This window comes from Amphiprion ocellaris, chromosome 6 (genome assembly GCF_022539595.1).
Source record: "Amphiprion ocellaris isolate individual 3 ecotype Okinawa chromosome 6, ASM2253959v1, whole genome shotgun sequence".
In the NCBI taxonomy this organism is placed as follows: domain Eukaryota; kingdom Metazoa; phylum Chordata; class Actinopteri; family Pomacentridae; genus Amphiprion; species Amphiprion ocellaris.
Window position 1 is genome coordinate 38,099,972 of NC_072771.1, and position 12,142 is coordinate 38,112,113.

The 12,142-nt window shown below is 39.5% G+C and overlaps 1 protein-coding gene across 2 annotated transcripts in view; it reads left to right on the forward strand.

Annotated features, from left to right (window-relative positions):
- dapk1 (death-associated protein kinase 1) overlaps window positions 1–12,142 on the forward strand; it is a 100,530-nt gene that overhangs the window by 66,451 nt on the left and 21,937 nt on the right. For both annotated transcript variants that reach the window (XM_055011479.1, XM_055011478.1), the window contains exons 13-18: window positions 318–416; window positions 3,099–3,197; window positions 4,241–4,339; window positions 4,433–4,630; window positions 5,571–5,768; window positions 10,441–10,539. In XM_055011479.1, the coding sequence (XP_054867454.1) occupies window positions 318–416; window positions 3,099–3,197; window positions 4,241–4,339; window positions 4,433–4,630; window positions 5,571–5,768; window positions 10,441–10,539 (792 nt within the window). The remainder of the gene's footprint in view (window positions 1–317; window positions 417–3,098; window positions 3,198–4,240; window positions 4,340–4,432; window positions 4,631–5,570; window positions 5,769–10,440; window positions 10,540–12,142) is intronic.

Below are 12,142 nucleotides of genomic sequence, written 5' to 3' on the forward strand. Positions count from 1 at the left end.
TGGAGAAAAGGAGGAAAATAACATCACACTTATTGATAGAGAATGTAGGAGAAGAAAATGTGAGTGACTGGTGGTAACTGTCAGATTGAACTGTTTCTGAAAAGGTTATCTTGTCATTTTCTGCCATCATCTTCCTTTTCTTTAAGAAAAGGATAGAAATAGACCTGAGAATTAAATTTCTGCCGCCTTCTCCATATCTTAAGTGTAATTACACACCGTGAGATTGAGGTCCATCGCCTCAGATTCAGCTTTAGGACACACAAACGCATCATTGTCACTAAAAAACTCACTGTATAATGTGTGTGTGTATGTTGCAGCACGGGACCCCTCCCCTCCTGATTGCAGCCGGCTGCGGCAACATTCAGATCATCGAGGTGCTGATGAGAAAAGGTGCAGAGATCCAGGCCCATGACAAGGTAAAGCCTGGTCTGTTTGCTGCAATCATGGCATCTCTAACAGCAACTGTGGAGTTTAATAGACGGGCATGAGAGGCGTCGGAGCTGCAGTAATGAAGGCTGAAATGACAGACTGTCATTTGGATTATGATGGGGGCTATCTACACTATAAATAAATGTACCCACGAGCTCATTGCTCTCATTGCTCTCAGCTGTGCTGCACAGTTTGCCGTAGAAAGCAGCAAATGCTGGACTGATATAGTTTTAAATAGCCCTAATAAGATGTAGAAACAGGTCAAAGTTGATCCTGTCATTAATTCATGCATCTGTAGGTAATGGGACAATCTCAGAATCAGCAAAATGCTTTTCTTTTATAAATGCATACAAGAAACTGAATATTTCTGAGTATTATTGTCACTTTTTGTGGATTTAACTTAACGACATGATGTTAAAATTGCATCTGGGCAGTGATCTATATTAGTGTTATTCTGCTGTCACTTGAGTCGTACTGTTAACCCTCGTGTCGTCCTGCGGGTCAAAATTAACCCGTTTTAAAGTTTGAAAATGTGGGGGAAAAAATATATTTTCACAGTGAAACTTCTGATGTCCACATTTTCAACATTTTTGGGAAATCTTTGAACATTTTTTTGGTGGAAAAAAATGAAATGTTAAAAATGTTTCTTAAGAACATTCACAAAAAAATCAACCAAAATCCAGCCAATTTCACTGGATTTTGGTTGATTTTTATGTGAATGTTCTTAAAGAAAATATCAGAAGTTTTACTGATATATATAGAATCACTTTAGATATTTTTAGGATTTTTTTTTTGAAGATTTTTACTCATTTTTTAAAAATATTTATAAGAATTTTCGTGCCAAATTTGGGGGATTTTCTTTTTAAATGAAACTTTTAAGGGAAACTTTTAAGGAATTATTGGGATTTTCTTCCTGAAGGTTTTGCAAATTTTCTGAAATTTGGGGAATTTTTTTGCTGATTTTTTTCAGACAAGGACACAATATTTTTTGGTGCCTGTAAATGAGGACAACAGGAGGGTTAAATAAGTCAGTAGTTTATACATTTTGAAATTCAGTTCCAAAATTTTTTAATTCTAAAATACCAAGATATGTTCATTAAGTTGTTTCATACATATTGGAAGTACAGCTGTAACTAACAGCCCCCATGATAATCAAATAATCAGTCAATTATCCTGTCTAATAGTGTGACATTTTTAAATGTCTTATTTTTGTCCATTTGTCAGACAATATAAATACCAATTATTTCAGTTTCCGTTCATGGAAAACAGAAAAATAAATATTCTCATTTGGGTTTTAACCACATAATATAAATTAATTTCAATTTTATTAAGACCTAATCCATTACCTGATTATTAGTTTTGTCACTTTTAATGTTTCTGTTGCTTAACTTTTGTTTCGTCAGTTTACAGAAATCAGCTAAATGTTTCTATTCTCTATTTGTTACTGTTATTTGATGCAGTTTTGTGCTTTTAAGTGGAAGGACATGAGAACTTGTTTAAAAAGAGGCTCTTAACCTGAATGAGTTTAGCTCATGTTGTGGCTACATTGAACACATTCATGGAGCAGCTGCTGCAGCGCTACGCTTCCACTGTAATCAGTGAGACTGAATACACAAGGAAAGAGAGCGGTGTGGAAGGGCTGCATATGCTTCATAGAGATTCATATCATATAAATAGACCAGTGTTTTGTTTATATGTTTTTATGAAAGGTGTGTTGTGGCCCTTTTACACAGAAATGCTAATGTTTATGTGTTTTTTTTTTAACTCGATCACCCTGTCAACATTTATTCTGCCACTATCAGCTGATGTTTGCTTAGTCACCTAATCACTCACTGAATCTGCTGTAGTCAGTAAATGTTAATGTAACCTTATTACACAAACCCCGTGAAACTAATTAAATTCACAGTGCAGTGCTGGATAGAAAACCACTACAATCCCAAAATCAAAGTACACATTACCACCCATACCTCTGCTACATACATTTCTTCTTCTCCACAAACAGTCCACATATACTGTGTGTTCAGTACAGCCAAAGTGTAAACCCTCATTCTGTGTCATGTTTTATGTAGTGCTACATAGTTGGATGCACTAATCTGGTATGCTGTTTGGCTGTAATGCATAAATAACATAGTAGATCCACAGTTACATTAATTTTGTCACTGTTGAATAGTAAGTCACTTTATAGTGCCACATCATCTCCATCCCTTAGTTTCATTACAGCAAAAAGATTTCAGGGGGTTTTCAACACTGCAAATTGTACAGATTCTATATTTGGGAGGAAATTAACTCTGTACTTGATAATAGATACTCTGATTTTAAAGTCACTTCTCTGTCTGCAAGGCGGCAAAACAAGATGTTAAACCTACTGTATAATAACCAAAAACAGTTCAGCGATTTGTCTCTAAAACGCTGTTGCCTTTTACATCTGGAATTATTTATTTAAATCGTGCAAATTAAACATGGAGTCACTAGATTTCTAGCAGGTTCAACTATAAACAGTTACCATGGCTCCAAGCGCTAAAAATATCCCCAGGTTGTTTGTTAGAAATGTCCTGTGCAGTATTTTAAGAGGAATATCATGTAGCAGCAGACACAGTCCCAGAGAGCCTGATTTTTCTGGTAAAGGTCAGGGATAAATCCTGGAATGTTGTTCTCTCTGGAACCTTCAGAGTGGAGCCAACGCTGTCTACTACGCAGCGAGACACGGCCACGTTGAGACCCTGAAATTCCTCCATGAAAAGAAATGCCCTCTGGATGTCCAAGATAAGGTGAGACAAGTCTGTTCCTTTCTCTGCATGTCTCACAGACACACACATACTCACTACTACTCGGTTATCTATCAGAAATTACTCACTACCTCCCACCCACCAAACCTCATGGGTAGCATTATTTTGAAAATGCCCCGCAACACAGATTTACACATTCCCACTCTACAATTTACACACCTGGGGAGAGAACCAGTCACTCTGGCATTTTATCAGCTTATTTGCTGTTGCTATAGAAACAGGTCTTGCAGAGAAAGATGGGTTGTGTGAGTGCGTTTGCTTTTGATGCTGGTGTGGCCTCGATCATAGGAGCTTGCTCGGGCACACGAAATCCCAAAAGCATTTTTCCAATCTCCTCAATCATCCTAGCCGCCGGTGGTGTCTTCTGCCTCTTCTGTCTGTGAACACTGAGGCAGAGCAGAGGCCTCCTCCACCAGACCTGAGCTAATCTGCACTCCAGGCACTTTTCTGATTATTATCTAGTTCCCCACCAAGGATCATTAAGGTTTCATCTTACTTTATTACACTACAACCCTCATATCACAGGCTGAGGTGTCAGTGTGCCTACATAATTATCTTATGAGAAAGGCAAAGCCAGAAGATCAGTGAAACCTTTTTAACAAGGTGAATCTGCAGTTTTTTTTCCTGTAATTCCCCTGATTAAATCAATCTTTAAAGCCCTTTTTCCAACATGAATTGGATGTTTGAAGCGGCTCACTTTCCCACCTACAACACGTCGTCTTGGGTGCTGTTTTCTTTCACAGAGGCAGCTTCTCTGCTAACGAGCTGCTCCTCTGACTGGCAGCCAAAACGCTGAAGCTGATGGATCGATTTCTAACGAGTCCCAAAGCAAAAAAGTAAAATCTAAATGTCTCGTTTGAGTGGAAGTTGTGGAAAGTTGCAGACTCAGAGTGAATACCTTAGGGTGTCAGTGCTTTGAAATATGTTCTTACATGAAAGTAGCAATTCTGCAGAAGCCATGACATCCTGTTACTTCAGGTTGTAGTGCCTCCCTGTATATTTTAATTGCTGATTTATTGTTGCAGTCTGGAGAAACTGCTCTCCATGTGGCGGCTCGCTATGGCAACGTGGATGTGGTGAGCTACCTGTGCAGCATCCGGGCCAACCCAGACCTGGCAGACAGGGTGAGTGAATGCACCAGCAGGGAATGCAACATGACGGTTATTATAGAGACACAGGTTTTATTCTCATTCTACATTCCATGTTTCCATCTCCAGGAGCAGGAGACGCCGCTGCATTGCGCCGCCTGGCACGGCTACTCTGCTGTAGCCCGAGCTCTCTGCCAGGCCGGCTGCCACGTGGACGCAAAGAACCGCGAGGGCGAGAGTTCGCTGCTGACAGCGTCTGCTCGAGGCTTCGTGGACATCGTGGAGTGTCTGGTGGAGCACAGGGCCGATCTAGAAACAACTGACAAGGTGATTACTCTTCACATGGATTTATTGTGGCCAAAACCTGTCGTCTGATTCTAACTTTTAAATACTACGTGTGATATTTTACTAAGTGACGTTATATTGTGGCTGTTTTTTACTGAGAAAGAAAAGAAGAGCTTTTCATCATTTTCCAAACCCTCCGTTGTATCTTGTTTTATGGTCTCTTGTCATTTGTTTGTTCCTAATGCACCTCTAAGATTCTCCAAGAAAACTAGTTTGTTCACCAATCTACCACAAAAAACAAATGAGAACAAATAAGTCAGACAGGTTACACAAAAACAATGAAACACACAATAACCATGACATCAGGTTGTTTTCCACTGCATAAACTTGAGGCAATCCAAACCTTTGTGCATGTGCAGACCATAATAATTTCCCCGGTACTCTGAGCAGGTCTCAATGCTTTTCTGTTATACTACAACCACCATTCTTCTGCCCTCTTGATATTCTCATAAAGTTGCTTTCTTTTCTCTCTGACATTGGCATCAACACGGTAGAATTCACCACATAATAAACCCTTCATTGTTCTATTTCCTACCTGCTCACTGAACTGGGATTACGACCACTAAGTGCTATCTGTCTTTGTTTTGGCTCACTCTCAGTTGATGATTATGGGGCATTTTCTGTAAATGTTCTCACCGTCTCACCCCTGTCCAGAGTTCCTGCAGTGTAAAGTTTCTAATTTTTCTTTCAGGGAGCTTGTTTTGTCAAAAGTTGACAAGAAACAAAATGATTACAGATTAATTCTCAGATAGAATAGACAACTGACATACCTAAAACAGGCCGAATAGAAAGCCTAAACTATCATTTACCTGTCTTGTTTGGTCTGATAGAACACCTGCACGTCTGCAAGTCTGCTGTGCTGAGAAAGCGCCCTGTGACATTTTGTAGAACTGATGTTTTAAATTGTGCTCTGCGTTTCCAGGACGGCCACACGGCTCTCCACCTGGCTGTACGTAGGTGTCAGGTTGACGTTGTCCGCTGCCTCCTCAGACACCACTGCCACCTAGACCGGCAGGATCGCCATGGCAACACGCCGCTCCACATCGCCTGTAAGGACGGAAATCTGCCCATCGTCATGGCGATCTGCAGTGCTAAGGCCAGCCTCGACCTCCCCAACAAGGTGAGTACAGCCACCCTCGCCCCATTTCTTTTTCTGAACAGCAACCATACAGCTTCTAAAACACTGGACCAATATCTGTCAGTGCTGTCACAAAAACGAGTACTGGACTGCTGAGTCTTGCTCTGAGCAGCTGCTGGTTAGGTCCTAACGCTACATGCTTCTTTTGGTGCATCATTTGCTCAGCAGCATAGTAAAAGGTTCAGTTCACCAAGTTTAGAAAGTGGAATATTATCCAGGAGCGAAAATTCTAACTGGAACATCAGGAAAACTTAAGATTCGGTACCAAGTCGATGCCAAAATTCTGAAAACATGACGGATGCATCTAACAGATAAATTACACTCCTTTTGAGGACAGTAATGTGCACATCCTGGACAGAGAAGACAGACAGATTGAGAGAGGAGGTATGTTAAACTGGACCAACCATCTCTGAACAGAGGCGCTGGTCTATGATGCCACTTATCTGGCACTTATAATGCAGTCCTGAGATCCTTTATGACCGTACACACTGTGTTTCATGCAGCCTCTGGTCGTTGATAAGCCATTCACTTCCAGGTTAGTAATGACCCACAGATGCAGACACTAAATAAATACCTGGGTTTCCTCATCAGTCACTTTGATTTGATTAAGCCGTAAAACATCTAAAAGAACCAACAAATATATCCAGTTGCTTTCCACTGAAGCTCTTTGGATCAAGATGACCCAGATGTCTGAGAATCTACACAGACATCAGTGAAAAGTAAAATTATTTGACTTTCTGACTTCATATTCACAAGCTGTACAACTCTAGAAAGACTCTCTGATAAACCTCAGACATGCTCACCATCCAGCAGTGTGTCTGTAAGGGCTGCTTTTCTTCTCAAATGTTGTTCTTGGATAACTGTACAGACCACATGGGTGTATCTTGCACATGTTTGCACTGAGAGCAGTTTTGACACTCATCTTACATAATAACCAAACACAGCTATTGTTTTCCAGCTCTGTTGCACCACCTCGATGAGTCAAACATGTTTGTATTCTCCAAAAGCATCCAAATCAGACAGCGCTATACAACCACAGTGCTTCTCGCCTTAGTTGCTTTCATGGTTCAAATTGTGGCCCGTGCAGAAATGGTTTTCCCAGTTTGATGTGGAAAAACTGCACAGAGCTCCATCCAACACCTCTGGGTCAAAGTGGAACGTTGATCGTGAGCCAGACCTCGTCACTCACCATGAACCTCAATAATGCTCAGAATGGAAGCTGGTATCAGACTCCACAATCTGGTGAGGAGCCTGTTGTGGCTGCAGATTAATGCTTACGGTGTAGAAGTGCTTAAACAGTCTTATATGGCTTCAGTAACCTGGTGTGTCCACATATTTTTGACGACTTACTGCAGCCATTTAATCCAAGCCAAACAAAGTCTGATTACAGGTCAAACAGAGGGATAAATCAACACAGAAAGTGGATGTATTACAGGGATTAAAGGGGGATTTTCTGCAAGTGTAAATGCGTTCTGTTTGAGGATTTTTGCAGTGCGATCTAATCTTATCAAGGCTGGGCTCTGAAATCAGGCATTCAGTGTATTATTTATAATAATTTACAATATTCTGCATGTCTCGCTTTTGTTTTAATGTGCTTCTCACGCCAAGCAAAATGGAAAAGTTACTCTTTTCTTATTCTGGTAAAGTGGTCCTTCAAGGGAGCTCTCGAGTACCCGGTTTGTATTTGAGTGAAGATTCCATCTCGCACATCTTCCCACACAAGTTTCTGCCTTTAGTGATTTCGCTTTCTATTTTGACACCATCCATTTTAATATATTCCACGATAGCATTGCTGTTCTCAGACACTGCCAGTCCTCTCTCAGCTTTTTTTGCACGCAGAAACATTTTTTCCAGCTTAGTTCAGGGAAGTGATGTGCATCAGGAGCAGACAGCAGAGCCAGAGACATTGTGATTTCTGCATTATTTTCAGTTTGCGTGTGCTTCTTTTAAGCCCATCTGAAGCATCGCATCACACACTGCTGACTCTGTGCCTGGATTTGTGTTCACTGTCAGCTTTAGACACCGGGGAGAAAAATAGAAGGGCTGGAATTGAAAGTGTCTGCTGTTCTGTTTACAGCATAATAGAAAAGGATGGATGCTTCTTGTTTTTTCAAGTTGTGACAAAGGGGAATTGATTGAAATGCTGCTTTTTGTGAGATTTTATTTTGTAGTGGCTATTGATATTTTCCAGTGCTTTAACGTCAGGGATTTTTTTTTAATGTTTGCAAAGAAGAAAAAAGCTATTAACGGAGCGCGCCAGTATTTCATGTTTACTACACACTGCGGTGGAAAATGATGATGGTAATTATTCAGTCATTATGGTAATTATTGTTGTTTGCAGAGGGCACTGTGGCTCCTGTTCTAACCTCCAGTTTTATTTTTCTTGACTTGAATTAAAGGGTACTATTCATATAGCAGTTTTTAAAACAGCTGGAGTTGACCAAGGTGCCGTGCATGTTACACCAGGCAACAACAAAATAATAATAATGCATTTTATTTGTAAGCACTTTTCTTGACATCCAAGGTCACTTTAAAGTAAAAACACAGATAACAAAACAGATAAGAACCATACAAAAAGATAAAACACATACATGAAGAAAGAGGCAGCTAGAGAGAATAAATAGTCCAAATACACCACCGTTCAAAAGTTTGGAGTCATCCAGATAATTCCATGTTTTCCAGTAAAACTCCCACTTTTCTCCATGTGCTAACATAACTGCACAAGGGTTTTCTAATCATCAATGAGCCTTTCAACACCATTAGCTAACACAATGTAGCATTAGAACACAGGAGTGATGGTTGCTGGAAATGTTCCTCTGTACCTCTATGGAGATATTCCATTAAAAATCAGCTGTTTCCAGCTACAATAGTCATTTACCACATTAACTATGTCTACACTGGATTTATCATTCATTTAATGTGATCTTCATTGGAAAAATTGTTTTTCTTTCAAAAATAAGGACGTTTCTAAGTGACCTCAAACTTTTGGACGATAGTGTTTGTGCAGCAAAGTAAGACAAGAGAATAGGATAAAAAATTGTAAAATCAATTTGTGAAGCAATAAAATACCAAAAAATGAGACAGAACAGGATAAGAACTTGCAAGATTGACACTTAGGGTGTTTAAATATATATATATATATATATATATATATATATATATATACACAGAATATGTCCCTTTTGTGCCCTACAAGTTGTGTCCTTTTCCACAGTGTAAGCTGATCCGTTCCAACCCCACAGTGTTGGGAATAGCATCCCCATCTTCCAGGCATGATATCCTGATTTTCCTAACTGGAATTCTGAATGGATAGGTGTTTTTTTTCCTTTCAGAATAAAGAGAAAGAAAGACCTGACAGCCTCTACAGGCAGGCATAACAGCATTGCAACTAGTTAATGTTTGTGGCCGTCCTATATTTCTGCTCTGTGATTGGTTCACTTGTCTCGACCAGCTCTATCGTCCTCAACCTCCTCTTCTTCCTCCTCGTTGTATTAAATTTACGCTGATTAGTGTAAATTTCCCTTCAGTTTTTTTTCCTCTTCTGTTCTTTTTTCTCTTTGTGTCTTTTTTTTGCTGTTTATCCACGTCACAGTGACAGCAGAAAGGGCCACTCATGAAATACTAATCCCTAGTGTTATTGGAGGACAGAAGAGTTTTTACTTTTGTGACATTTTTCAAACTTTTTAATTTTCATGTTCAAATTCAAGGTCAGTGGAGTTACCATATATGGTTCCATGCCCATTAGTGATCAAAAAGCATTCCAACAAATGTCTATATCATCACTTATCACAACTACTCAGCTGTAAAATGTGTGAGTTTTGTCAACTAACCATGGTTAGTTTAGATGTTTCGACTGCAAATATGGAAGAGAACCGAGCTGCAAGGTCCTCTTTTTCCAACTTCAGAGAAAAGAGAAAGTTTGATGCGTTCTATACCTCTGCTGGTCAAATGCCATGATGTAGTATGATGTAACGCAGAGTGACCTTCACTGATTGGCTGTGTGAAAACCACATGCTTTTCCACCTCACTGAGAGGCGGGAGCAACGGCATATTTAATGTGTGCGGAGGTTACCAAATATGATCACTTAGCCGATGAAGGGCGACGTAAAGGTGCGCTCACATTTGATTTAATTCTTATTTCACTGGTATTTAAGTCTATTTGATGAATTGACAAATTTAAGCAAATCTCCAGCTGTTCTCTTTTAACTGAACAGTTGTGTCAACTCAGCTTTTGAGGATTGCCAGAATATTTAATAGACTGCCTTTTGAAGCACATTTCACATAGTTTTCTCTTCTTCATTCATTCTCTGCATGTTACAGATTTCAAAATCCCTTTCACCACAGGAAACAATAAGAAGCCTCTGAGCAACAACCCACCTCACTGAACACGAGGATTTGGATCCTGAGATTTCGTCGATCAGGCATAGCCTCAAATTTCAGTGTGTGAAATACAAACATGTAGATAGCCAAGCAGAAGGTCCCTGGTGATTTTAAGATGGAATAACCCTTAACTGATGTAAAATATTCTGCTCTTCAAATCAAAAACATCAAGATTCCACTGTAAAGATCATGTCCGCTGCTTTATGAGCTCTTCTATTGTGGCGTCTTCTGGTGTTGACTGAGAACTCTTTGATTTCTGTCTCTGTGTTCCCAGTATGGCAGAACTCCCCTCCACCTGGCTGCTAACAACGGGAGCCTGGAGGTCGTTCGTCATCTCTGCCTTTCCGGAGCAAACATCGACGCCGTCACCAACGTGAGTCACCACACAGTTTCCCCTCTTCTCTTTAGAGTAGCAGCAGCTCAGCACATACTGCATCATGACCACAAATTTCTCTGACACCGCAGCGTTTTTTTCACCATTACGGTAAAATGTAATGCAACTTCTTGACATTTTGATTAATTATACAGTGTATTCTGCTCTGTATATGAACAGATGACAGATGTACAGGGACATATTTGACATTGACACACTTCTTATACAACTCAAGCTGAACACAAATTTGTCTGCTTGTTCAAATGTTATTTGCATGTTGATTTGAGTGGTTAATTTTCTGCTTGAGCTGCAGAACAAGTCAAATTCTTCCACAAATGCTCGCTAAAAGTAGAAAAGCTGATGGCAACTTTTAAACTCAGGCTGGATTTAATCTGCAGAAATTCATTATTTGCATTTCCCTCTTGATACTGAGCTGCTTCTGTGAGTTTAAAGCTTAAAATTTTTAATGTTTCTCCCTTTGTGTTAGAAAGTCATTTAACCTCTTGAACTCTCTGATACTTGCATTAAACTTCCCTTTCAGTAGCTACCAAGTTTTAATGAAGCACCCCCTTTCTCTACAGCTACTGTACAATCTGTATCTGCTTTTTCATCACCTCTTTCAAGCTCTCATTATTAAATTGACATATTCAAATCCTTTATTTAGCAGCTTCACTCCCTGAATACTCTGGGATCTTGAACTTTTGTGCTGAAGCATGGAGTTTCATTGATCTATCCTCCAGAGAAAGACACAGGAAGGCTATCCAAATTTAAAGAGCCTATATTATGCACATTTATGGGTTCAGAACTTTATTTTGTGGTTCTACTACAATGTGTTTATAATGCTTTAATGTTCAAGAAGCACATCATTTATCACATACTGGATATTGTTGCAGCAGCTTTTCTCCCTATCTGTGTGAAACGCTCCAATTTAGCATCTGTCACTTTAAGGCACCTCTTGGGAAAACTCTGGTCTGCTCAGATTTAGTCATTTGGTCCAACGAAAGTGAAGCAAGGCTGGTTATGTACTGTAACTCCAGATCTGAGTATAGGCAGAGAGACGTCACTCCAGTGAGTAAATAAACCAGCCGCTAAGCAAGCGTTATGCAAACATGTTATATGGTGACGTAGATCAGTAATGAAGCAAAGCCTGGATATATGAGGTTTTGCATGCAAGTGACAAGCACTGTTTTTCTGAGTTTACTGAGTTTCAGACGTTTAAGATGCACAAAAAAGTAGCTCCATTAAACACTAATTTAATGGGAAACAAAAAGAAAGTTGCTTTAATAATTCCTCACATATAATTTAGAATGCACAACAATTTGTCTTACAAAAAAATGTTAGAGACAATTTTCTCCGTCTGATGTGATCAAACTATGACTCAAAGGTGTTTAAAGTTTTGGTAAATCTGTATTTTAAAGATCTGTAATTTCTTAATAAGTAGCCTAAACAACTCTATACATAACTTGCTCCTAATTATAGGTTAAAGAGACAAATTAGACTTTTTTGCTTGTATTTAGGAAACATTCTTCATGTTACTCATTTAGCTGTGTACTTACTGAATCTTTATTGTGAGGACTGCCTTCTTTCTTTCCTGCAGTTAATA